Genomic DNA, 27,753 nt, shown 5'->3' on the forward strand with positions numbered 1-27,753 from the left:
TTTCTTTCAAAACTTTTCTCTCAACTATCTAATTCTGCTTGTGTTGGACTCAGTAACATTGCTGACTGGTTTATTTCAGTGTTTATCCTATATAATAAAAGGCTAATATGCAAATTGTCCCCTCAGGCAGTCATTTGACAGGGAGACTGGGAGTTCAGCCACTCACTATGACGTGTGCTGACCACCAGGGGGCGACACGGAACATGGTGGGCGTCGATGGCATACTGTGCGACCTCTCGCTGGCTTCTTGGGGACGGAGGTGCAGTGAGAATGCAGGGTGTCCATTGAGCTCGCTCTCACTCCCCCCCGCTACCCTCCCCTGGGACACCAGGGCTCGCACACCAGGGAAGCACCCACACAGCCTCTTTCGGGTGAGCCGGGCCAGCAGGAGCCGGTCTGTGAGGCTGGCTGGGAGAGAGCCCGCTACCCACCCGCTTCTGTGCAGTGTCGCTGGGCAGCCCAGAGGCCCACGCTGCACCCTGGCCCATGACATCCAGCTGTGCTCACCGCATCTCCGCATGGGGACTCAGGCGCCATGACTCAGGCGGAGGGGGATGCACGGGACCCCGGGGGCCCAGGTGCTGCCCAGGGCCCAGAGGTGAGCTGGGACCTGCCCTTCCACGCCAGATTCTCATGCTTTGATCACTGGCCAGGCCTAGGGACTGCACCTGTGCATGAATTTCATGCACCGGGCTTCTAGTAACATTATAATACTGGAGAATGCACAGAAACATAATAAGACACTGTAATTAAGCATAGAGACCAGGTCTGATAAAAGTTTGCCTTTTCCCCAAGATTCCACCATTGCCACAACCACCACTTGGCCCTGAGTTTATTATGTAAACATATTTAACTGCCATCTGTACAGATTGTCGGTATCCTCATTTAACTAAGTCTATCCTGGAGATTGATTACTGCTTTCTCTGATTAACCCCCAAATCACCTAAAAGGTTTGTCTTCTGAAATGACAATGAAACACTGTCTATTGAATTTGGTCAATTCATTCTGATGCCTCATACCTGATTTTAATAAAACAAGGTGTCAGCGGGAGAGGGGGGGAAGGGAGGGAGAGAGAGTGAGAGAGAGAGACCATTCTGAAGTGAAGAATGATGTGTTGATCTATAACAGGGGTCCTCAAACTACGACCCGCAGGCCACATGCAAATACAAATATTGTATTTGTTCCTGTTTTGTTTTTTTACTTCAAAATAAGATATGTGCAGCGTGCATAGGAATTTGTTCATCGTTTTTTTTTTAAAACTATAGTCCGGCCCTCCAGCGGTCTGAGGGACAGTGAACTGGCCCCCTGTTTAAAAGTTTGAGGACCCCTGATCTATAATATCACTAATCTAGAGTTATTGTTCAGATCAAGTTTGGGGATCTTTAAGATTTTATATTCCTTGTTGCTATCATGACTTGCCAAGAAAGTAATAATTTTCTTTTAGTGTCTTCACTGCTGCAGAAGCAGGTATCTAATAAGGACATTTACTTAGGGATTAAATCACAGTTACAACCATATTTTTATTCACATTCCTGAGAATATCCCTGCCATCTCTAAATCAGAAACATTAAGCAAAATATAAATTGTTTACCAGACTCTTCGGGTTTTATAGATCACATCATTATGAAACCAGATATAAAAGTTTACATAAGGAAAGAATGTAATAACATTTTTTAAAATAAGTCAGTGCATATTTATTTTAGGAAGGTTAGAAAGTACAGAAAAAAACAACAAAGAAAGAAATGAAATTATTTGCAGTCCTACCACTAGTGATATTTTAATATAATATACCTTAAGGTCTTTTTCATGTGTATAATTATATACATAAGAAAATATTTTTAAATGGATAAGAAATGAAACATCACATTATCGAGAGGAGGGTTTGGTCTTTGAAGTTAGCATTTTTGCCTTCTTTCCTTATTCCAACATCTAATCATGTCCTGAGATGAAAGTACTTCCCCGAAATCACATGGCAATGTTGGCAGCGATACTACTGTTGTTCACTTCTTACTTATCTGCCTACCCAGGATCTTAATATATAGAAACATAAAAATGAGACAACACCAGGCTCTTGTCTTTCTTTTAACAGAGAAAGGGTTTGTTTTTGTGTTGTTACCCAAAGGTAAAGTTGATCTTCACTAAGCAGGGACAAGTGATCACATGTGTGGAGCAGAAATCACTACACAGACCTTCCAGAAAAAGACATATGGCTCTTGCTTATGTAGCAAAATTTAGAAAGATTTTCAGGATTTATTTTCATTGTGATGCTAATAGGATAAGATAGTTTTGTAAGCACAACTGCAGTTGTTCTGATAGTCTCTTCAAATATATAAATCCTTTAAGGAAGGTTTTATATAGTCTGTGTGGTTTTGGGGGGTTTTTTACTGGAAAAAAAAACACACACACAAAACTCTGGATTGCATTTAATGAAATGGCAGCAAAACAACTGTAAAACAACCATATACTGCTCTTACTGATATTTGGAATATATCCTGCTCTTACTGATAACTCTAATAAGGCAAGAAGAGGAATTTATAACTCCCCAAAGTACTAGTACATACATACATGGAGTTTGATAATCCTGAGATATATCCCTTTGAATAAATAGTTTTCAAGAGAAAGCTTTTAGAAAAAAAAGATCCTCTGTCTCCCCTACCAAAGAAAATATTGAATTATCATACATAGTGGAAACCATTGACTTTTTAAGTAAAATTAAGAATTTTCCATCAATAGTATTCCTACTCAATTAAATACTTGTCTAACATTCTTCCTCCTCATATTTTTTAAACCAACTAGTTAGCCTTGTAGTACTTTATACAAGCAGCTGGTCTTTCTATTGTAGCATCTTTTTTCTTGTAGATCCCCCATCTGAAGTAGCACCTTTGAATCACATTAAGTCTCAATTTTGTCTGTCATTGTGGATGATTCAGATGCAGTCATATATTCATGTCCCTGAGAAGTTCCCTTCAAAGTTTCCAGGCCACTTTGGTATTTGCAGTTGTTCAGAGTTTTATATAACCCAGTTGTCCTTGCTGATGGTCATAGCCAAAAGCACAACATTGTCAGTTAAAATTTCTCCCTGATGTTATATTCCAAATTTTGAGTGTTTTATGTCATAGAGATTTTATATCTTCTTTTTGCCTCAATCTTTTATTCTGGCTTTTCAGCCTTCTCCATTGATCGATTGTTCTTTCTATCTGTCTACCTACTTATTTAAATTTAATTTGTTTTATTTTTTCCTTTACCGCTTATCCTCTCTATGCTCTCTTCCACCTCTAGCCGCCCCCCACCCCCTAATCCCACAATCACCACACTGTTGTCCATGTCCATCAGTCCTCTCTCTCTCTTTTTTCTTTTTTGCTTAAATTTTTTTCGCCTGTTGTATTCTAAGTAGAATGTTGAATGTAACTAATGGAAAATGCATGTTAGAGATATTTAGGGGAAAGGGGGGATATATATAGTACTTTCAACAATAAAGATTTAAAAATAAGATATTTAGGTTTTTTGTTTTTTATCTTTGTTTTTACTTGTTTTCAGTTGTCTGTATATTTGCTTACTGTGCTGTTTTAGTGGTTATAGGATAAAGTGCACTTGTGAAGCAAACGCGGGGCCAACAGAAGGCGATTTTCCAGTTGTATGTGACATGTGGCGTTTGAAGGGACTGTACATCTTTGAACAATCACAGTTACCTCCAGACCAGATTTCATGTCTATTATAGTTTTGTGTGCCAAACCCCAAAGTGATTGGGCTTGAATCTCTGAATGATGCGGACCCATTAGAGGACTGTTTTGATGGTCACAGATTGTAGTGGCTGAAAACATTCTTAAGCTGAGTATCTTTTTTAAAAATGAAAGTTTTAGCCCTAGCTGGTTTGGCTCAGTGGATAGAGCGTTGGCCTTTGGACTGAAGGGTCCCAGGTTCGATTCCAACCAAAGGCATATGCCCAGGTTGCGGGCTCGATCCCCAGTAGGGGGTGTGCAGAAGGCGGTCAATCAGTGATTCTCTCTCATCAATGATGTTTCTCTCTCTCTCTCCCTCTCCCTTCCTCTATGAAATCAATAAAAAATATATTTAAAAAAATGAAAGTTCTCCAAAGAAAAAACGGGACAAATAATTATGATCGAAATGTGTGTGGTTCCTTGGAAATGCTGCACTTTTTGTATTTTCTATCATTGTAGTGCAGTTTGAACGAATGTGTACATCAGAGGTCTTCGTGTTCGCATCTTAAAATTAGGTAATGACCTCATCTTTTAAGCTTGAATTCATTTTTTAAAAATAGGTTTTTATTGATTTTTTTAGAGATATGTGTGACTAACACATATTAGGTGATCAGAGAGAGAGGAAGGGAGGATAGATAGAAACATCAATGAGAGAACATCAGTCGGTTGCCCCATGCACATCCCGTACTGGGGATTGAGCCCAGAACCCAGCATGTACCCTCACTGGGAACCAAACCAATAACCTCTTGGTTTATGGGTCAATGCTCAACCACTGACCCACAGCAGGCTCATTTTTTAAATTTTAACTTTATACAATGTGTAGAGAGTTCCCTGTTCTCTCCATTTAGAAGTATACGCAATATAAATATTTAATTTTGTAAGTAATTTTTATAACTATGATGTAACTCTATCCTACCCTTAAAACATTTAATATAAACCCTTTATGTGCAGGGGGGGAAAAGAAGAAAGAAAGAAAGAAAGAAAGGAAGAAAGAAAAGAATAGTGGTGGCCACTAAAATCAGACTTTGATAAGCAGACTTTGGATAACCTTTGTATTTCTCAAAAGTATAGTCAGGTTTGATGGATTTATCCTGTGGTCCTACTTGAACTGATTTCTGGTACCATGAAAAGAAATGGACTTTAGAACCAGAGACTGATTTGAGTTTAAATCCTAGCTCCATCACTTACTAGTTCTAAGTTGCTTAACCTCTCCATCTCTTCATCTATAAAATAGAGATAGTGACCCACCTCATGGTGAGCTGAAAAATTAAATGAGGAAACATGTTTAAGTGACTAGCACAGTACCTGGCACATGGTGAACATGTAATAATGTTAGTTTTCCTCTTATTTTACTGATGTAGGTGATAAAATGCTGGACTAGACAATAGCTCATATTTTATGTTCTTTCTAAACATACCTTTTCAGTTTTTGCATAGCACAAGACGAAGCATAAGTTCTCAAGTCTGGATATTGTATACTTTCAACAAGTTTTTACTTAACATCTATTAGGTGCTAAAAACTGTACAAGAGAGTACATAGTAATATAGCTAAGTAATATAGTAAGTGCTTATCCCCCAAGGAGCTCATAGTCTAATGGAAAAGACTGATGACTAAAGCATTAATGACAGAGTACAATGGGATCAAAAGAAGAATGGTATCTAAACATACTCTAGGCAGCCAGGAGGGAACGTTCAGAAGAACTGACCCTTGAGCTGAGCATGGACTTCCAGGCAGAAGGAAGGATGCTGACAGTATTTACAAAGGCACAGAGGCAAAAGAAAGCATGCTCTGTTCTAGAAACTGCAAATCATTTTGAATTAATGGAGAGAAGGATGTGTGTGGAGGTGTAGCAGGGTGAAGATGGAGAGAGAGGTAGGAGTCATATTTTAAAGTATTTTCTGTCTTACTAAAGGGTCTGGACTTTAACCAGAAGGCAATGAAGAACCACTGAAGGGTTTTACACTGCAAAATGGAATTTTCAATGTTTCTTTTTTAGAAATAACATTTTAGCAGAAGAAGAGAGGGTTGTATTTAAGGAAGGTTTGAGATAAGAAAGAAGGTAAGAAGAAAAACTGTTTAATGCACGAGTAGTAAGCCAGGTGAGGCATTATAAGAGCCTGAATGAAGATAGTAAGTGTGGGGATTGAAACAAGCAGGTAGGTAAGCAAGACGTTAAAGTGGAATAGAATGACTTGCTGACATAATCTATGGGAGGTGGTGATGAGTGTAAGACAGGCATTGAAGATGGTTCTCAGGGTTCTAGCATGGAGGACTGGATGAATGATGGCGCTGTCTACCAGCGTAATAGAAATGATGGAGGAGGTTGGGGTGACAGGTCCAGACGGCAGCAGAGAGGAGTTTAATTTGGGGCATATTGCATTACATATGCCTGGGAGGATGTCCAGTAAGTCGTTGGCTATGTTGTCCAAGAGATCTGGACAACAGAGCCAACTGGAGAGGTGGATTTGACTTATGGGAGAATGTTGTAAGTGGCAATTTAGCTGAACTGTTATCAGTTTTCCTTTCCTTCCAATGACTAACACATATTAGGTGATCAGTAAATATTTGTTGAATTGATATTACTGTGGCTACAGCTTTTACCCTTGGTCTCCTCTGTCTATACTTTGAAAAAAATGATTGATCTAATTTTACTCAGCAGTAGGCAACTTTGGGCCAGGTGGTGCTGGCCTACACAATGTTTAATTCATAAATGGCTTCTTGATGACAGACCACCACTTATCACTTCAGTAGACTGGTATAAAATTGTCTCTTACTTAATTGATTATCTTAGGTATTTTCTTGGTTATTAATTAGCCTTCTCAGTTGTAAATGTATATATATGGAAAAGCCATAAAGTTCCTCTCCATGTGAATAGGTTTGGATGTGCCGTTCACAGAGCTAGCATGTAGCAATTTGAGAAAGCCTATTTGTTTATTATCAGCTAACCTATTTCTTTTTTTAAAAAATATACTTTATTGATTTTTCACAGAGAGGGAGAGGGATAGAGAGTTGGAAACATCGATGAGAGAGAAACATCAATCAGCTGCCTCCTGCACACCCCCTACTGGGGATGTGCCCACAACCAAGGTACATGCCCTTAGCCGGAATCAAACCTGGGACCTTTCAGTCCGCAGGCCGACGCTCCATTCACTGAGCCAAACCGGTTAGGGCTTATCTATTTCTTGATTTCTCTAAATCAGCTTGTGTAACCCAAAAGAAATGGTAGGATAAGTGCCTTAGAAAGTACAATCTATAATAATAAAAGCATAATATGCTAATTAGACCGGACGTCCTTCCAGACAAAGCCACAGCGGGTGGGGGCCAAGGCAGAGGCGGCAGAGACCCCTGGCCATGGCGGTGGTGGGCAGGGGCTGGGGCCAAGGCCCTTGCACGAATTTCGTGCATCAGACCTCTAGTCTATAGATATAAAAGCCTAAGCGACCAGCCAACTGGCTGGTCATCAGTGCGTAGCTATGATGCGCACTGACCACCAGGGGGGCAGACTCTCAACGCAGGAGCAGAAGCCGAAGCCACAGGCATGGAAACGTGGAACAGACTAATGAATCTCAGAGGGAAGTGGGCAGGGGGGAGGGCAGGAAGAGATTAACCAAAGATCTTATATGCATACTAGAGGCCCGGTGCATGGATTTGTGCATTGATGGGGTTCCTCAGCCTGGCCTGCGGGAATCGGGCTAAAACTGGCTCTCTGGCATCCCTCAAGGGGTCCCAGATTGGGAGAGCGCAGGCCAGGCCGAGGGACCCCACTGGTGCACCCGTCCTCTAGTATGTTTACAATATTACAAGTTCATTCTAGTGTCCCCAGGCCCTAGCATATTATAAGTGCTCAGATAATGTTGATTGAATTAAGTGAATCTATATGATACTTTAGAGTTTACAAAGTGCTTTCATTTAGATTATTGTATTTGATCCTCAGAACCCTATAAGTCAAATTGAGAATTATCCTCGTTTTGGGTATGATGAAATCATACACCTTAGCAAGATATTTTATATATCTCTGTTATATCTGCCGACAGAGACAGTTTGCATGGTCATTTCTCAATTCAATTTTTTAATGTCCTTAGTCAATTTATAATAGTCAGTGAAAGACCTGCCTAATTGAAATTGTGATGCTCCTGTTTCAAGATGGCTTAGAAGAGCCCTGGCTGGTTTGGCTCAGTGGATAGAGCATCAGCCTGTGGACTGAAGGGTCCCGGGTTCATTTCCGGTCAAGGGCACATGCCCAGGTTGTGGGCTCAATCCTCATTAGGGGGCATGCAGGAGGCAGCCGATCATGTTCCTCTCTCATCATTGATGTTTCTATCTTTTTCTCCCTCTCCCTCTCTGAAATCAATAATAATAATAAAAAAGATGGCTTAGAAGAAAAGTGGCCTCAAGTTCTTGGTACACTGCCTCTTTTCTTGCCTTAACAGAGTGCTGTTTTATGTTCATCACAATATCACAATGTAGGCTGATTTACAAGTAAAGGAGCAGCAGTGATGTGGGTACTAAAATGTGTAAGCTGGTCCAAGCATATGTCATTTAGTTCAGAAACACGTTCTTAAGAGAGCCTGTCAGGGATCCAGTTCCTATGTGGTATGTAATATGGTAAATTGCCCTTACTAGATTTTCAGGCCCAAGTGGCATATTTACAGCTTTCTGGTGAGTATTTGAATATGTTACTTCCCATGACATTTGGCTTCTTTTAGATTGTTCGTTCGTTTTTCAAATGACTTGTTCTTTTCTTACTAGTGTGAACTCCTTCTCTTCCACCTTCAGCGCCTTTCTTTAAACTTTAGGAATAGGTCTACTGTGGCATTTTCTTCTCATCCACATTCTCTTGAAAGTACTTATTTTAGATCTGTTTTCTCGTGATGTGAGGCGTTTAGCCTCAGAGGGAACTCTGTGTTTCCAGGATTCATTTCCCTTAGGGGTTGCAGATGTTAGTCATTCATCTGTGAAGAAATGACCTCAGCTGCTGGGTCACTTTTATTTTGTTTACAAAGAAATGTTTCACTACTTTTGATATTACATTGAATTCATGGCAATAATTGGATTAAGCCTGTGCCAGATGAACTCAACTTTTATATCACTGCCAACGAAAGTCTAGATTTCAGCTTCTGCATTAGATGCTAGTATGATTCACATGGCTTGGAGATATGAAACATTTTTCAACTTGATCAGGCTCCTCAAGAATATGGTTTGATTGACTCTTAAGTTGCATTGTTCCTGTGTCTAGTAATGAGTTGGGTATTTAGGAATGCAAAGTAACTAACTCCTTTAAGTATGAGAGTATGTTATACAGGAAAGACCAAAATAATACAAAGTGCTTGGTACAGGGCAAGGGACATCGAAATTACTTCTCAGATTAACAGAGTTTTAAAAACATGACCCAAATAAGTCTGGAACTGCTTAAGCTGCTTAATTCTTCCTTTGACTACCTCATAAGCTAAGATTATTAGTTTATATTAGTATTAATATTAATATTTTTGAGGCCTCTTAAAAATCATTGTTGATTCTCAGAGTTTACTATATTCCCCATTTATTCCTAATCTTCTTGCTTTTGTATGTGTTCATTCATTTGTAGAATATAAATGGCATTCGCACAGAGGAGGCGGCTGCCGTGACAAAGGGGCCATCTACCAACCCTGACTCTGAATGGGAGGGCCCCGAGCATTCAGTAATTCCTAGTAAGAGCCAAATGACTACCCCCACGGAGTCTCCACAAAGCTTTGACTTTGGCTCCCTCTCCATAAGCAGCAAGGAAACAGAAGAGAAGGAGCAGGGGGCTGCTGGCCATCTTGATATTAAGGAAATGCCAGGAGGCCCAAGTGGGGAATGTATAGGAGTGGAGGAACAGGCCAGTGCCTTAAAGTTCTCAGTATCACCAGCTTCCTCTCAGCTGCAATTTGGTGAAAAAAAGGCAGAGAGTAGTGAAGAACATGTTACACCAGGAGAGCCACTTGGAAAGCAAAATGGATCATTTCCTGACTCTTGTGTGGGTAACCAGTTCCCCACCCTCATTCGAAGTTTCCAGGTAGTAACTGATTTAATGATGCAGGTCTAATGACTCACTTTGGGAGAGGGCCAGAATCTGTTCTGTAGAGGAGGTGGAGGTGGTGGTGGTGGTGGTGGTGGTGATGGTGATGGTGATGGTAATGAGGGTAGTAGTCTGTCTGCTTTTCTCAAAATCACAGAATAAAATTGAAGCCCTTGATGACTATAAAGAAATTTAGTCAGAGGAATTAACTCCAGGAAATGCTTTCTCCCTTGATGATTTAAGACTTTTGAGGGTGAACTCCATCTGTTTGCCTTTATGAAGCTGGTGTGTGTTTCTCTTTTCCTTGCTCAAGTGTGGGCAATGTAAAGAGATGAATTTCTGAGACTTATATGAGGAGGAGCCTACAGTGTTCTGATACCATGCTCAAAAAACTCAAATACTTCTAATTAGAAGGGGTAACTGATTTTATTATGAGATTTCAGGCTCCCAAAATTTATTTATGTATTGCAGTCACACTGTACAGCTCACCACTCCCACTGACCCCACTCACAGGGGCTTCCATGATCATAGGCACTAATCTTCTATGCTAAGGTGGGTGGCCACATAACTGTATCACAGTCAAATGGTAGTTGTAGGGTGATTTATAGTCTTGGGGGAGGTGAACTGATGGACAAGAAGCCTTTGATATTCCACTGATATTCATTCTTCTGAAATTCTGAGATTAATCACCAGGTGGTGGTAAAAGTGATTATTTTCTTTCCAGTTTTCCAAATATTGTTTCTTCTCAATTACTCCAAAGTGAATGTCTGACATTGATTTGAAAGAAGTTAATGAATTTCAGGGTAATGCATTTCAATGCCACTGCTGTTTCATGTACCACTTGAACTTAGTGGAGGAAATGTGGCTGGTTTTTTTAATGGTATGGTCACAAGGACAACAAAAGTGACTGCTATTTGGCAAATAGTTTTATTTTCAAATTCTGAAGGTCAGTCTGAAGTGTTTTCTATCACCAGCCATAATTGTCTGAGCTTATAACTTTCCATTAAGCATATGAAAGTGATTGCAGTAATGCTGTTCTTTAATATCCCTCATGATTTGACACCTTGTCAGCGCTACTTTGGAGTAGTGTCCAAGTCTTGGGCAGCGATTGAGCTAGGCTTTTGCTTGATTAGAGCTGTCACTTTGATCAGATCAGTGTCAGAAGATTAATTCTCCACAGCCTTCAGAAGATTCTGGTAACTGTGTCTTTACTGCTTCACAGCCTCCTCTTGTGAAGACTCAGACCGTCACCATCTCAGACACGGCCAATGCCGTAAAAAGTGAGATCCCAACCAAAGACGTGCCTATTGTCCACACTGAGACCAAGACCATCACCTACGAGGCTGCTCAGGTAGGACACGGTTTAATGTCTCAGAGTCAAAGGCTGGAGTAAACACAGTAAATAACCTTTGTTCACATGGTTTCTAATTATTTACTCCAGTTAACACTAGGCTTTTCTGGGGCCGTTCTTTTTAGTAGAGATCACTGATCTAAGAATGAACCAACATACTTTATAAAATCAAAATCGTCTTGGATCTGATTGCTGATATCCACCCTGTTCACTTAGTGAAGGCAGTCTAGTGTAGTGGTTAAGAACATGAGTTTTGGGTCAAACAAACCTGAGTTCAGGTCCTGGCTTCTCCACTTATTAACTTAAGCAAATAACAGAATATCTCTGAGCCTTGCTGCCTGCCCATCCCCTCCTCTAGTCCACATGAAGTTAGTGCCTGTATCAACTTCATGATTTTGTTAGGAAGATTTTATAAAACATTGTACTGCATGGAATTGACTTGAGCACCACGCCTGAAAGCAGAAATAAGTAACAGCTATAATAATTATAATCAATTAGTGCAATTAAATTAAATTTAACATCACATAAGAATTTAAGTATTTAAAATTCCATTTATGTCCTACTTTTAATAAAATTTCTCTTTTATTATTGGCAATTTGAATGAGCTAGGGTTGCTTATATTGAGTTATTTTTCTTTTCTTTTTTTAATTCACAGGAGCCAACAGTAAGAAACCCTCTATAAACCAAGCTGTTAATTCATTCATTTATGTATTGCAGCCACACTGTATAGTCCACCACTCCCACTGACCCCACTCACAGGGGCTTCCCTGATCGTAGGCAATAAATATTTCTCTTTCAAAAAAAATGTTTTAAAATTTATTGATTTTTTGGAGAGAGAGAAGAGGAAGGAGAGAGAGAGAGAGAGAGAGAGAGGGAGAGAGAGACAGACAGACACAGGTTGTCATTTCACTTATTTATGCATTCATTGCTTGTTTCTTTTTTATTTTTTATTTTATTGATTTCAGAAAGGGAGAAGGAGAGAGAGAGAGAGAGACCCATCTATGTGAGAGAAACATTAATCGACTGCCTCCCACACGCATCCCAACCGAGACTGAACCTAAAATCTGGGCATGTGCCCTGACTAGGAATCAAACTGGCAACCTTTCCCTGCACAGGACAGTGCTCAACCAACTGAGCCACTCCAGCCAGGGCTAAATATTTCTTGAGCATTTATTTATTAGGCCAAAGCAGTGTACAGGTAAACACTGGCCATATCCTCCGGAACTCACATTTGATCAGGAGAGACAGACAATAAAACAACAAATAAATATATAAACTTCAGACAGTAATAAGTGCTATACAGAAACTAAAATAGTTAGACAATCTGAGTTAACATGAAAGGTTGCTCCTTTGGGGCTGGAGCAGTCAGGGAAACCCTCTCTGAGGAGGTGACATTTGGCCAAGGCCTGCAGGATGACTGGCTGGATCACTCGTTCCAAGATCTGGGGGAGGATTAAGTGAGACGACATCTGTAAAGTGCTTGGTGCATTCACAGACATGTAATGTTAGAACGCGTCCCCCTTCTCTTTCTTGTGGTCTAGAGCGTGGAATTTGAGTTTGGTAAATAATGAGAGGTCGCTTGAAGTTTTTTAATAGTGGTGATAAAGTGGCATAATGAAAGCAACAATTTTGGAAGATGATTCCTAAAGCTGTGTGCTGAATATGTTGAAGTAGGGGAGCGCCTGGAGACAGGACTGTGACTAAAGCAGGTGTGGGGAGATGCTGGTGAGGAACTGAAGTGTAGCCTGAGGACCTGTGAAAAAGAGAGAGAATGAATAGGACTTGGCAGTGAAGGGGACTAAAAGGAAGGAATAGGAAATGACTTTAAGATTGTGCACACAATTAGCCAGAGGATGTAGGAAAGAATTACTTGCTTATGGGAGGGAGCCCTTTACGTTGTCACTACCATGGAAACAACCGAAAGGTCCATCAGTGGGAAACAGGTTAAATAAATTATGGTACATTCAATGAAGGTACGTCTATGCAGCTATTTTTAAAAGCTTCTGATGGGAATAGACTGTGTGATAAACTGATAAATGAGAAAGCACAGTGCAAAAACGGTGTAAATATTCTGTAGAAAAACGTGCCTTGTACATAAGCACCAGATACTTTTTGGCTATTATAATTATTTATTTGTTGTAAGTATTTCTACTTCTATTTTTATTTTATTGCCAGCCGAGTAAGCCCAGGAATCTTTTTGTTATTCTTCTACAATTCTACATGTTGGGAAACAGGGTGAGAGGAGATAGGGAGCCAGAATAGGGTTTTAATGTTTGTGTATATGTGCATGTGTATGTGCATGAGGTCAAATTTACATCCAGTGAAATGCACAGATTTTTTAAAAAATATATTTTATTGATTTTTTACAGAGAGGAGGGGAGAGGGATAGAAAGTTAGAAACATCGATGAGAGAGAAACATCGATCAGCTGCCTCTTGCACGCCCCCTACTGGGGATGTGCCCGCAACCAAGGTACATGCCCTTGACCGGAATCGAACCTGGGACCCTTGAGTCCGCAGGCTGACCTCTATCCACTGAGCCAAACCAGTCAGGGCTGAAATGCACAGATTTTAAGTGTTGCATTTGATTGGCTTTGACAAACATATACCTGTGTAACCAAGACATATTTAGGATACAGAACATTTCTGTCACTCCTTTCTTTATAACTTTTTCTAGTCAGTCCCTACCCCTCTAGCAACTATTCTGATTTCTATCACCATAGCTTAGTTGTTCTTGGACTTCAAATAAATAGAGTATGAAATAGTACACTTTTGTGTCTGAACATGTTTTTCAGGCTCATCCATGTTATATGAATCCATAGTTCACTGTTTTTTATTGTTGAATAGCATTCCATTGGGTGAATATACCACAATTTGTTTATCCTTTTATTTGTTGGTGGACATTTAAGTTGATTCCAGTTTGGGGCAAATATGAATAAAGCTGCTATAAACCTTTGTGTTCAAGTCTTTGTGTGGACATGTGTTTTCACTTATCTTGGGTAAACACCTCAGAGTGGAATTTCCGGGTCACGGGATAAATGATGTTTACCTTTGTAAGCAACTGTCAAAGCCACAGAGCCATTTTGAGGAAACATTGGTAAGAGGATCAAAGAAAAGAAGCCTGGTGTGGGAAGAGTTTAAGTTGGAAATCCTAACAATGTCTCCTCTGTCTTCCACCTCCGTCAGAGACAGAAAGGGAGGAGTAAGGGGTTCAAGGGAAGGTAGAAAAAAGTCACAGGTTTAGTAGAGGAGGAGCTCTTTAAAAAGGTTTACCCACCCTGGCCGGTGTGGCTCAGGTGTTGGTTGGGCATCAGTATGTGCACTGAGCAGTTGCCAGATCAGTTCCTGGCCAGGGCATATGCCCAGGATACCGCTCGATTCCTAGTCTGGGCCTGTGCAGAAGGAAGCCAATCGATGTTTCTGTCTCCCTCCCTCCCTCCCCACCTCCCTTCCTTCCTCTTTTCCTCTCTCCCTCCCTTCCTCCCTTTCTTCTTCCCTCCCTACCTCACCCTTCCTCTCGCTCTAAAAATCAATTTAAAAAATAAAAAGGGTTAGCTCTCCTGGCATGCAAATTTATATTCATATAACAATTTATAAAATTATTTCTGTAATCTCTTTTGACCTTCAAAACAATGCTATGGTGGAAACAGAGCACTTACTACAGTATTACCTGTTATAAATGGGAAAACTAAAACTCAGAGGAGTCAGACTAACTTGCTCAGTTATTTGAGCTGGGACCCAAACCTCAGTCTTCAAACAAGAAGTTTCGTGCTTTAAGTCTCATTTCAAATGCTTGTTAACTATAGAACTGTGAGCAATTACTTAACCTCTCTGGACCTCAGTTTTCTTAACTGTATACAGTTAGTATATAATAGGACCTACTTAAGGGTAATTGAGATAACAGTTGCATTATGTGCTTGGCACATAGTAGGAGTGCAGTAAATATTAGTTAAGTCTGAATCTAAGGTAGATAAGAAGGTCTGGGCTGAAGAAAGTATCAGCGAACAAGCCAATAATATACCCAGTATAATAGTGCTATATGTGTGAGACTTAGGTGACATGACCATGTTCCTTCTCTTTGTCTTGTCTAAATTCCTACTTGGAAGGGAACCCAGCTAGGAATTCTTCTCCTTCCTCCACCTGATCCCCCACCCCATATCTCAATAAAATGTAGTCCTTAATAAAATGTAGTCCTACTCATAAAAAGGTTGGAGGCCTCTGCTTATAATACAGATGACTTGTATAAAGTGACAAAGAAAGATAGTGGCCTAACACATGTTTGCTTCAGGATTTTTTGTGAAAATAATTGCTATTCTCTAAATTCCTTTCTGAGACAATGTGCAATGCCAGTACCAGGTATTTTAGATCATTATCATCTGAAAAGCATGTTGCTCTAGGCAGCCTCTGTCTTCCTAGTCTTGTTTGTTTCCATAATGATTGTGGGTTAATCAGCCGGTCTGAGTCTAAAGGCCTTAACTTTTCATCAAGTTGAGTTTGGCCCCTACCAACCATCCCTCTTCCTTTTTGCTAATGTCATTTCTCAGCCTGGTCATAAAATGTTTGTCTTTCTCATAATGTGGTGAGCTCCAGAGAAACAAGAAGTAGCCCAGCCCTGTTCTCCATATAGATGAACTGTATTTTGAATACTTTTGAATACTTTTTTTTTTTTAATTTAGAGGGGGAGAGAAGGAGAGAAATATTGATGTGTTGTTCCACTTATTTATGCATTCATTGGTTACTTCTTTTATGTGCCCTGACTAGAGATTGAACCTACAAACTTGGCACATTGGGAGGATGCTCTAACCAACTGAGCTACCCAGCCAGGACCTGAATACTTTTAAATCCCTCCTGTAATAAGGAGGGTCCTTTTCAATAACAGAGTTGTTATCAGAAATGTCTTTGAGATAGTGTCTATATCTCCTTACACTTTGCCTTAAATGGACATTTCCTACCTCATTTGTTCCAGTCTCCCATCTCCATCTTCAAAGAAGATAGCCTGAGGTCCCCTGGCCTTTCCGGGCCTTTCTGGAAAGCTCTCCCTATGATTCAGAACCCACCCAAGCCTTAGCAACCAGGGGCCTGCCCCTTTCCTGTTCTGGGTGCTGTGTATAAAGAGCTCCAGATCTGTAGAGAGGACAACTGCCACTCACTAGTTTTGAGTTTGCGGGCAAGTCATTCCCTTCTGTGAGCCTGAGTTTTCTTACCTGGGAGTATAAACCTCGGCCCTTTGAACTGTTTCATGGGGCTGTGTGAGCATCAGGAAGATTGTGACAGTGCGTAGTTATTGTTACTCTTGTTGAACCTACGGCTACACGCTGCCTCCTCTTTCTGATCTACCGTTATTACTGACCCAATGCTAAGGGCAACTGGGCCCCTCCAACTTTTTTAGAGGGAGCCATGTTGCCAGGGTATTTTTTAAAATTTGATTTATTAAGAGATCACTGTAAAGGAATCGGGGGGTTTGATTTAGGATGGATAGCTAAAGAGCAAAACTGCATCCTGCATTTGCCCACCAGGCTTCCTTTGAGGCATAATGACGGGTTGTGCTTCCTTCCCCTCTGTAGACTGACGAGAGCAATGGGGACTTGGACCCAGGAGTCTTGCTGACAGCTCAGACCATCACCTCTGAGACCACCAGCAGCACCACCACCACTCAGATTACCAAGGTAACAGACCAGCCAGTGCTTCCTGCTGGAATCCGGTGGTGCAGCAAGCTCACTGCCTCTCTGCAGGAACAACCCTGGTCCATAAACCAGGGTTTTCTGCTCCATTCCCTTTGAGCCAAATTATGCCAAGTGTCCCAGGTGGAAGGACCTGCTGCTTCCCCAGGAGTAAACCTGGAGAGACCCTGAGAGTACCCCCGCCTACTTAGTAGTCTCATAAGTCACATGTGGTTGTTCTTTTCACATCCGTCTGTCTCTCCGATAGTGAGTCTCTTATCTGGCAGTGGAGGTAAGTTTAAAAAGTCAGTTTAAGGGCAAGTTTGTTGGTATTATAATGCAAACATATTTTCCAAGCCAAAAAATCAGAACTCGGGGTCCAGCAAGGAATTTTTATGTCATGTCCAGGATCAGGGCCATGGGAACTAGAGTTTGGATCAGGGGGTCCTCAAACTACGGCCCGCAGGTCACATGCAAATACAAATATTGTATTTGTTCCCATTTTGTTTTTTTTACTTCAAAATAAGATAGGTGCAGTGTGCAGAGGAATTTGTTCATAGTTTTTTTTTAAACTATAGTCCGGCCCTCCAACGGTCTGAGGGACAGTGAACTGGCCCCCCGTTTAAAAAGTTTGAGGACCCCTGGTTTGGATGCTGAAATACTGGAATTATCACAGTAGTGATAATGGGGGCAAGAGGGACAACCTATCTAACATTGGGACTGCTCTCAGGAAGTCGGGGACAAGCCATGTTTGCTGTAGCACTGGAAGAAAATGCATTTTCTTATTAGCAGGAAATCTAGGTTTCTGACCAGGCTCTGCCATCAACACACGGATGACTGGAAGCCAGTTACTTAGCATACCTAGACCTTGGTTTTCTTCATGTGTCAAGTCGGGAAACCAAGCCACACTGAGGGGATTATTTGAGGCCCTTTTGACATCAATAATATGAAAATGCTTTAAAGTAAAGAACCCAATTTCAAGTTGTGTGAGACTCTTGGTCAGTCTTCTGATTTTTTTCCCCTCCTGAAAATAGTCAGATAAAATATACAGCAATGAAGAAACAAAATAGATCTATTTTGTTTACTCACTGAATTTCTGTGGTATTTATGAGAAAGAAAAAGGGGAAAATAAACAACTAGAGAATTCTGACTTTCGGTTTAACTTATTGAAGATTTTAGCAACCCAAGGGGATAGAGGTGTGTTCATTTAGCAGGTTCAGCCAAGACTTTGGACAAGTAGGTGAGAAGCTATCCTATCCAGTACCTAGCAGCAGATTAAAATTTAGAGTGGAACTTTCAGAATAATCTCTTGCTGTTTCTTTTTCTTTCTTTCTCATATGACCCCCTCCCTTTGGTTTCAGACTGTCAAAGGTGGGATATCAGAGACCCGGATTGAAAAGAGAATTGTGATCACAGGAGATGCCGATATTGACCATGACCAGGTGGGAATGCTGAGGAGACCCTGGGCATGGGAGGGGGCCTGGGCAGGAAGACTGATGGATGCAGACACCTCTGCCAGCTTCACCTCCAAAGAGCCCCCTCAGCTACTGTCGCTCTTACACAAGAAGAAAGACAGAGGGAATCAGATCACAGAGGCTGTGGGTGGGGGCCGTAGACTGGGGAAGCAAGGAGGTGTAATAGGAAAAAATGGACTTCAGACTCCAAACAGCTGAGTTTAAATCCTAGTTCTTAGCAAATCCTAGCTCTCAACTCCCTAGGCTTCCGCTTCCTCATCTATAAGATGGGCATTTTCCTCCCAAGGTTGTAAGACTGAAGTGAGATACAGCATGTGGCACATGGTGGGCTCCAAGGAACTGGAGCTGTTGCTATGCGGGGATATCGGGTCCTAAGCCTCTGCTAGGGACAGCAGGTGATAGCAAAGCAAAAGGAAGGTGTGACCTCTACCCTCAGGGCTGTCGTAGCTGAGGAGACAACCAGGGGGACATAGACCGGACCTGACTTCTGCCCTAGATCTGTCACTGACTTACTGTGTGACCTCGGCCGAATCACTTTAACTCTGATTTTTTTTTTCCCCTCTCCTAAAAGAGTATGTTGATCTAGATAATTTCTGGGCCTTTCTGAGAGCTAAATTCTATGTTTTTATGTTAATTAGGTGCTAATTGTGTGCTACAAGCAATTAGCAAATAATAAGGTCAGGATTAATGTTCCCAATTCTCTGCCAGTGAGGTTAGAACTAATGCTGCAGAGAAGAGGGGGTGGAAGACACTGCGTGCAGATGCTTCTGGAATCATCGACAGGAGCGCCGGAGCAGTGATGCTGTGGCCTCTATGCTGATATGCTGAGTGCCTTAAAAAAAAGAAAAGAAAACTTGAGCTGAGTGCCGGCTGTTCCCTTGGTAGCGGGCTTGAGACTTACAGCTAAGAATGCTGGGCTCAGGGTCCCAGCAGCAAGGCTGCTCGCCCAAGTGGGAGGCTTTGCAGCCTGTCTGCCCCAGCTCAGTGGATCCTGCTGCATCACCAGCCTGCACCCCTCCTCAGTCTCATGTGATCTGGGCCCCCACTCTGTGCTCGCTCAGTCTGTGCTGGACAGCAAGAGCGGCGGGCAGAGAACGTGCATGGGGCTCAGGGTGAGATAGACCTGGGTTGAATCCTGACTCCATAGCTCACTGGTGTATGCCCTTGCACAGATGATTTTACTTCTCTGAGATGTGGTTCCCTTTCTATAGAATAAAGATAATCGGAGGTTTCTTCAGGGCTGTTGTGACAAAGGGACAAGCACACTTGATAGCTCAGAGAGATGCTCCGGGTCCCGCGGTTCTCTAGGCACTGAGGGCTACGTGAAAGGAGTGTGCCCCCTGGCTGGGTTGCGGGAGCACTTCCAGGAGGACTATTCCGGAGAAGCTGTGTGATGCAGGCTTTCATAGAGAGGCAGGTGAAGGCCGGAGTCACCAAAGAGAGGGCGAGGGCTGGGCCTTGAAGCATGAGCAGATGAGTTGAGCAAAAAGAGGTCAAGGAGGGTGAGGACTGACCAAAAAAAAGATCTAAAGAGGATTTCCTTTCTTCCCCTGTTGCTCCATCTTAGAGATGGTTCTTTTAAAAGTATATTTATTGATTTTTAGGGGATGGGGGGAGGGAGAGGGAGAGAGAGAGAGAAACATCAATGTAAGAGAGAAACACCAATTGCCTGCCTCCCACAAGCCCCCTACTGGGGATCAAGCCTGCAACCCCAGACATGTGCTCTGACTGGGAATAAAACTGGCAACCTTTTGGTGCCCTAATGATGCTCATCCAACTGAGCCACACCAGCCAAGGCTTAGAGACGATTCTTTTTTAAAAATATATTTATTTTCTTATTGATTTTTAGAGAAGAAGGGAGAGGGAGAGAAAGAGAAAAACATCAATGCATGAGAGAAATGTCAATCGGCTGCCTCCTGCACACCCCCTACTGGGGATTGAGCCCACAACCCGGGCATGTGCCCTGACCAGGAATCAAACCTGAGACCTCTTGGTTCATGGGTCGACGGTCAACCACTGAGCTACACCAGCCAGGCTTAGAGATGGTTCTTAAGAGCTGGGTCAACAGTCAGCTGGTCAAATCTAGCTAGAGTCCTTTTTAATGGGGGGAGGGGGGCACTTCTCTGAGAATTGGTGTGCCACCAGACTCCAAAGGCTAAAGGCTCAGAGACTTGCAGCCCAAGGAGAGTAGTGGCTTCATTGCTCTTCTTTCCCTCTGCTCCCTCTAGCTCACCTGAAATGATGAAACCCCTTCAGATGCTAAGACAGCCTGCCCCCCATCTGAAAAACTGTGTGGTAAAGAGGAAAGTCCAATGGACTGGAGTTAAAACGCCTGTTGCGTTACTTACTAGCTGTGAAACGTTCAGCACTTTAACCACTGAACCTCAGTTCCTTGCTTTTAAAAGGGAAATAATGATTCCACCCTCGTGCACTGGGGTGTTGTGAAGATTAACTACATAATAATAAGTAATGTGTTAGGCTAGTACATGGCATAGAACTAGGCCCTCCCGCTCTTCCTGTCTTCTCCCTACTGTCACCTCTTCCTTTTGGTAGCACACGTCTTCCTTTTCCTCTCCTGTTCTGAACTTCCCGGGCACCGTTTGCTGAACACAGATTTTGCTTTGTCCTTTAGACTCACTTCTGAGTGGATCCTCCCAGACCCGCCCAGCAGGTGCAGCCTTCACCCCTGAAGTCCCTCTCTGATTCCTGGAAGATGCTCTAACGCTCCCCGTCTCTGTGCCTTTAGTCCAGGAGCCTCCCTGTGCAGGAGAGAGCGGAGACGGTCTTCATCAGCTTGGCTTAGCCTGAATGCTGCCCTGGTGCTGCAGACAGGATGGAATTTGCCAGGAAAATGCTGTCCTGTGACCTTACCTCACTGGCCAAGCTGCTTCCTGCCTGATGGGTGCCCTTTCTGTCCTCCGCAGGTCCTGGTGCAGGCCATCAAGGAGGCGAAGGAGCAGCACCCGGACATGTCAGTGACCAAGGTGGTCGTCCATCAGGAGACTGAAATCTCTGAGGAATGAGCTCAGGTAGGGGCTATTCCTGCTGTAGTGGAGGGTGCTCCCTCCCCAGCCTCAGAGAGCACTGGCCAGGAACCCTGGCCACTCTGGGAGCCATCCCCCCAGAGGCGTCCACCCTGGAGCTGGGTACAGTGAAGGCAGAGGAGAGGTTGACGAGGGCGACATAGGAGGTTATTAAGTATTTGGCTCCAACTAAAGCAGCCAGGTCTCCTGTGTCCTCCCGCCCTTAGTGCCTGCAGTGCTGGTTGGAGGCGATACCCCAAATGTGGAAGCAAACCCCACCCACCTCCTGAATCTTCATGCAGTCCCTGCTGCTCCACCTTGCACACCTCCCCTTCTCCTCTCTGCTCTCACGGAGAAGAGCCAGAGAACAAAACCAAGAAAGACGGGGCCAGGCTGCCTGGAGACGGAGGGGCTGGGGGACAGGGAGAAATGACTGGAGTTCTCGCAGCAGACTGGAGAGTTGGCAGCAGGGTAGCTGCTTTTTGAGACAGGGATCCAGATAAATTCATGCCTAAAAGTGATTTACAAATGACTGGAAGATGCTATCCATCACCAGTCAGGACTGGGCCTTGATGATTACTTGTGGCCACAAGAACTTGGTGATGGGACTGGGTGAGTCTCCTTGCAGGATTTATCAACTTTGCTTTTCTTTCCTCTAGGAATCACTTACCCCCGACTCCCTGCCCGTCTCCCGTCCAAGAGAAAACCAGAGAAACGACAAAGAAGCTAACCTGCAATAGTCAGACTTCAGACTTTCAAGGTTCTAAACCACCAGAAAATTAATTTCATTTTCTATTTGGAGTTTATACCAACAGAGTCTTTTAGACATCACTGACCTTTTGAATACCTTTTTCTATATTGTGATACTAGAACTGTTCAACTTTTCACTCTACGAACTGTTTTTAAAGAGCTTTTTGGTTTTTTATGGGGTGGTTTGTAACCCCTTCAGCCCCGCCTCTCCCCATTGGTTTCCAACCCAGATGCTGACAGGGCCCACAGAATTCTTCTGGAAGCCTCCAAAGACTGTCCGCTGTGTTGGGGCCAAAGCCAGCTGCGTGGGGCTGCCCTGCTCTCCCCTCGTTTTATACCCTTTGGGCGACAGTAGAAACTTTAAAAACCAGCCCTTTCTCAGAGCCAATGATGTGACTTCACAGGAATGTTGGGCAGGGTGCTGCCCCGACCCACAGACCCAGCAGAGCCCCTGTCCCTTTGCGGAGGGTGGTTTGGGGGAGCAGAGACCTCTGCCAAGAATGTGGTATTGCTTTTCCTTCCTCCCTCCTGTTCTTTCTTTTTGGAGATTCTTTAGATCAAAGATATAAGAAGTTGCTCAGCTCTATCTGATACTGTGAATGTTTTAACAGATCCGTGGCCTTCACCTTCCTGCCCTCCGACCCCTTTTACCTCGCCAGAAGCACTGGCTCTGCTAGGTACTCCCCCACCTCCCATCTCAGGAGAGCAAAACTCACAGGAAAATAGGCACTTTGGGCCAAAAGCACTAATGGCACATTTTTAGTGGTGATTTGGGCAAAGAAAATGAATGAGGTTTTTGAAAGGTTTTCTAGTTCTGGGAATGTGCACTGCACACAGGGGAATGGGGGGGTTCACCTCGTTCAGGTCCCGCTAAGAAGCATTTCCAGGTGACCACCCCGACCATGTGGCAGCTCTCAGAGCACAGGGCCACGCGTCAGGGGGCCTACCCTTCCCTCAGCTCTGTCACCAGCTCAGCACACTTCTCCTTGGCTCCCTGTCTGTAAACTGGAGCAGATCTGTAATGCCCTTCCCGCACCGGGAAGTCACATTGGGGACAAGCTAGCATGAGGGGTGTCCTTCCAGGCCTCTCCCCCCTCCCCTCTCTGCTGACAGATCCTGAGGTTTGGCAATAGTCAGGCTTTTTCTTCCTGCAGTTGTGTGTGTGCGTGTGTGTGTGTGCATGAAGAAAAGCAGGCTCTGTCCAGGTAGGAAAGGAAGAGCAGAGGGACTTGGCAGTTCTCCTAGTGACTCAGACACATCACAGTAACAACTCTCGCTGCAATTTTATTTTTATTTCACTTGAGAAATAAAGACTTCCTCCAAGCCACCCGAGGTCTCTGCCACCCACCCACCCACCACACTGGACCTGCATTTATAAGCGGAGGGCCCACAGAACCTGGCTGTCAGGGCGTCTTCAACGCCTTTCCCAGACCTCCCACCCCCCACCCCCGTGTGTGCAGCAGGGCAGCCGAGGGTGAGGGGACAGCAGTCATCTCAGCGACTGGAGCCACAGCTGTGGCCTTACCGACCCCCAGGAATGCTCATGGGAACTGTCTGCCAGGATCTCAGCCCCAGGCTGGTGGTTTTACAAATCTCTCTCAAATGTATTATTTTGGTGACAAAAATGAAGGAGCTTTGTAAAATTTTTAAAAATTATGAATCATATCAAGTAGTTGTTTACATTTGACAAAATAGGAACTATGGCAGCAGAATCAAATTGGCAAAATCCTTAGGTTAAATAGGCAATAATTAAGTCTGCTGTTTTGGCCTTTTGTAGTAAGAGAAGTGGCTGTAGTGTTTAGACAAGTGTTTGGTCTTGCTTCTTGTACTGCATTTTTCAATAAACTTCAAAAAAAAAAAGGACTGAATCTGTGAGGATTGATCAACTTTTAAAGTTATCTTCCCCTCTTGCTAAAAAGAAAGTTACCCACATTGGCCAAAACGCAGCTTCAATACTGTATAAAAAGGTCTCTGAGAATTGGCAAATGCCTTTGGCCAACAGAAGGGAGATTTTGCAGCATAGACCAGGACAAGGAGAGAAGGGGCTCCCAGACCTGCTTGGGAGGGGCCAGGCCCTCGGCAGGAGGCATTGGCAGTCTGTAGCCCTAGGAGGATATACCCTGCATGGCTGAGGGAAGAAAGGGATTGAGGTGGTGAGAGTTAAAGGCTCAGTCCCCATCCCAGATGGCAGTGAAGGGTCACAACTGTACCCCATTGCCCATCTTCCTGGAGGCCCAAACCCCATGACCAGTGCCACCTTGGAGGGAGCCTGTCCCAACCTGTAACATCTCAACCTACCTTCCAAGTCTTAGGGGTTCTTGCCCACCATTGGGGTTTGCCAAGACACCAGGTGCATCTCCCAATCGCCCTGGCCTGGCCTTCCAGCCTCCTCAGGTACCTGTTCAGGGCTAAGGCCACTTCGGAGGCTAAAGGAATTCCTGAGGCCGAGTCATACTGGTCTCCAGAGTTCACATGAAAACACTTTCCAGCTTATTGAACCCTGTGCAGTTGGCATTTCTCTGCCAACATGCAAGTCAGGATGCCTTAGCAGCTGCTGGGCCAAAGATCCATTCCCCAGGCTGGGATGTGACAAGCATCTACTAGACGTTGGGACCTCTGGTCCTATGACGATGGTCCATGCTGCAGCCTCGTAGCAGGCTGCCCCCGGCTCCTCAAACCGGAGCCCCGAGGTCCCCTCCTCCTCCCAACTTGGTATAACCCTCCAGGCTGAGGCGGTCCAGCCGGGGCCAGCTTCGGTGAGCACAGTCCCGAGCTGCCGGGGCCCCAAGCAGGAGCTCTCCGAGGCCCAGATCCAGAGACTTGGAGTGTTCGATGCCGGACCCCGAGGGCTGCACCGTGATAATCACATGGCCAGTCTGGGTCCGTGGGCCCCAAGGTGGGGGCAGCCCCGGGCTCTTCAGCGGGTAACTGCTGAGCAGGGCAGGCAGCCCCAAGCGAGGATTAGCAGGTTCTGAACGCAGACTCCGCACGGAGGGGACAGGGGAGGTGCCCCGGCGCGGGGACAGGTCCCAACCCTCTGATTCCACACAGCCGATGGCCCCGGGAGTCCTGGGGCCGGGGCTGGGCAGGAGGGCGCAGTCCCAGCCGGGGCCGTCGGGGGGCCGGAGCGCCTGAGCCCGCAGCACCCCCTGGCGAAGCCTTTTCGTCTCCAAGTCTCGGTTCTCGTAGAGCAGGGTGTTGGCGCAGATGAACACGAACAGGCCGACGCCCATGATCACCGGCCCGAGGAGCCGCATCCGCTCGTGTGGGCCGTGCGCCCGGCCGGCACCGCGACCCTCGCGTCGCAGCTCGCTCACGGGGGGCGCACTGGCATTGGCAGCTCGAGGCCCCGGGGCCCCGGCGCGGTGCGGCCAGTAGCCGGCCACTGCGATGCCCATGCCCACCAGGACCACGAGCGCCCCCAGCGCCGCGAACGCCCCCGACGGCGAGCGCAGCTGCAGCCGCGCCCGCACCCGCAGAGGCTCGGGAGGGGAGCGCGGGCGCCGGCGGCGGCCCAGGCGGCGGCCCAGGCGGGAGACGCGGCCCTCGGGGCTCCTCCGCACCTCCCCGCGGTCTCCGGGACTCCCGGCCGTCATCTCGCCGTCGTCTGGGCGCTCTGTGGAGAGAAGCGGGAGGCAGGGGCTGAACCGACGCGCCTAGGGTCGGAGCGCCGGGTCGGGGACACGGATCCGGGAGGGAAGGTCGGGCCGCCTCGCCAAGGATCTCGCTTGGAGATCCCTGGCGGCCGCCCCCGGGTTCTCCGGGGCTGCCAGGCGGGGAGCCGCCCCCGCTCCGGTTTTCCGCAGCGGAGCTCGGAGCCAGGGCCGCGCGGCAGAAGCCCGAGTTGGCCGAGCCTGCGGGCGAGAGGAGGGAGGGGCGCCGGCTGTTCCTTGGCGCATCCTCGGCTGCGGGGCTCTGGCCGCCCGCCGACCCCTCTTCGCCGGCCCGCGGGTCCCGGGCCTCGGAGGTGTGGGAGCCCCGGCAGCGGCGTCTCCAGTGTAAGTCCCGCCCGGGCCGACCTCACCCCCGCACGTGGCTGCACCGTAGTAAAGGGGGGCGGGAGGGAGTACCGCCCGGTCCGCTGGAGCCGCTCGTGGGTCCCCTTCCCCACACTGCGCTTCACGTACCGCAGCGTAGGAAGGAGGGGGTGTCGCTGACTCCAGCCTCCCGCCCGCCCCCTCCTCCATGGAGCTGCAGCAGGAGAGACTTGAGCAAGACTCGGGGAGCCCGCCCTGACCTCGACCAGCGCAGACGTGGCCCAGGATTCCTTTCAATTCCGCGCAGAAGAGGCCGCCCCTCCCCCAGCAGCCAGGCTGCGGCGGGCAGGAGGCCGGGGCTGCGGCGCCGCACTCCGCCTTGTCCGGGACTCCCTCCTGGCGCTCCCCTCGGTCCGGACAAGGCTGTTCCCAGGTTGCAGCGTTTCCAACTCGGGCTCCTCCGGATGAATCATCCCCCTTTCCCGCCGCCTGGCCTCCTTTCCGGCCTCCTCCGCCCGAGGCCTCCGTGGCCCGCGTCCCGGCCGGTGCAGCACCGCCCCGGCGCCTCGGGCCGCCCCAGGGTCCGGGACGCCAGCTGAAGCCCCTCCCGGCTGCTGGTCCGGCCCGGCCTGGGGGCTGGATCCGGGCTGGGGCTGGGGCAGGAGCAACGGGCTGCGTGTGGTACGGCCCCCACGGAAGGGAGGGTGCGGGGAGGAACGGGGCCCCCGCCCAGGGCGCCCCGGGACCGCAGGAGAGGAGGGTTAGGACCTCGCGGGCCAGTGGTGCGTCCCCACATCCCGAATCTGGTTTCTAAGCAGCTCCAGCGCTGGAACCTGCCCCAAGGCCCCAGGGAGGAGGCCTTGCTCCCCTACCCACTCCCCATCCGCACCCCGAAGCTCGAAGCAGGACGCCCATCCCTGCCCGCGAGAGGAGAGCTGGAAGTCCAGGGCCCAGCACGGGGCAGCAGCATCCGCGCGTCCACCACCTGGAGGGGCCTGCCCGGGTCACACCGCCCAAGGCGGGGGCTCCACCGGGCCCGGACCCGGCTCAGAGCCGGGCACCTCTCGGTGCAGCCACGGAGCGTCCCGGCAGGAGGCGAGGCCCGGTACCCGCTTGTGCATGAGTGGGAGGCCCTCGCCCAGCCCCAAGCCCGAGAAGGGGCCACCCCGCCCCGGTCAGAGCGAGCCCCAGTCCCAACTCGGGGAGATCACCTCCGAGCCCCCGCGGAGGCCGGGAGATGGGGACACGCTCCGGGATCCCGGGCTCGGGGCGTGTGGGTCGGCGCTGGGAGCGCAGAGCGGCCAAAACGTGGACGTCCGGCCCGAAGGTCCCGGTCTCGGGAAGTTTTCGGACTCCCGCCTCCGCCTCGTCCCCACTTCGGCTGGAGGAGGACCGGCTCCTACACCCTCCCGGGCCTTTCCGGGGCGAGGAGCCCAGCAAAAAGTTGGGGAAAGTGGGGGACAAACCCCGGACCCTAGTTTTGCTCACCTGGCGCCGCCGCGCCTGGGTGGGTCCGGGTCCGAGTCCGCGCGCCGCGGCTCCAGGCACTGCCGCCGTCTCCACCGAATCTGGGCCGCGGGTCCCGCCCCCGCCCCGCCTCGCGCCGCCCGGCCCCGCCCCTCGGGAGCCCGGGGGACCGTCCGGCCCGCGCCCCGCCAGGCCCCGCCGCTGGGAGGACGCACCCGCGCAGGTCTGGGCGCAGGTAAGCCCTGTGGCCGCTCGCGGAGGCCGAGGGGGCGTCCTCTTCCCACGCGGGGAGACGG

At 46.8% G+C, this 27,753-nt stretch overlaps 2 protein-coding genes across 12 annotated transcripts in view; one reads left to right on the forward strand and one right to left on the reverse strand.

The window, feature by feature from the left end:
- Window positions 1–23,340, forward strand: part of EPB41 (erythrocyte membrane protein band 4.1) — a 155,260-nt gene extending 131,920 nt beyond the window's left edge. For 6 of the 11 annotated variants that reach the window (XM_070404532.1, XM_070404533.1, XM_070404534.1 and 3 more), the window contains 5 exons: window positions 10,979–11,107; window positions 16,670–16,771; window positions 18,127–18,207; window positions 21,165–21,269; window positions 21,923–23,340. In XM_070404532.1, the coding sequence (XP_070260633.1) occupies window positions 10,979–11,107; window positions 16,670–16,771; window positions 18,127–18,207; window positions 21,165–21,263 (411 nt within the window). In that variant the 3' untranslated portion in view covers window positions 21,264–21,269; window positions 21,923–23,340. Of the gene's footprint in view, window positions 1–9,303; window positions 9,754–10,978; window positions 11,108–16,669; window positions 16,772–18,126; window positions 18,208–21,164; window positions 21,270–21,922 lie in introns of those variants that run through there. The other 5 variants (XM_070404535.1, XM_070404530.1, XM_070404549.1 and 2 more) reach the window with 3 other exon arrangements.
- TMEM200B (transmembrane protein 200B) lies at window positions 23,130–27,530 on the reverse strand. Its single transcript, XM_070404554.1, has 2 exons — window positions 27,479–27,530; window positions 23,130–25,629 (listed from the first exon to the last, which is right to left on the reverse strand). The coding sequence occupies exon 2, from the start codon at window positions 25,607–25,609 to the stop codon at window positions 24,686–24,688; it is 924 nt and encodes a 307-aa protein (XP_070260655.1). The 5' UTR covers window positions 25,610–25,629; window positions 27,479–27,530; the 3' UTR covers window positions 23,130–24,685.
- Between the last annotated feature and the right edge of the window lie 223 nt (window positions 27,531–27,753).

Source organism: Myotis yumanensis, unplaced genomic scaffold (genome assembly GCF_028538775.1).
Source record: "Myotis yumanensis isolate MYYU_CA2020_CCGP unplaced genomic scaffold, mMyoYum1.0.hap1 SCAF_2, whole genome shotgun sequence".
Lineage (NCBI taxonomy): Eukaryota > Metazoa > Chordata > Mammalia > Chiroptera > Vespertilionidae > Myotis > Myotis yumanensis.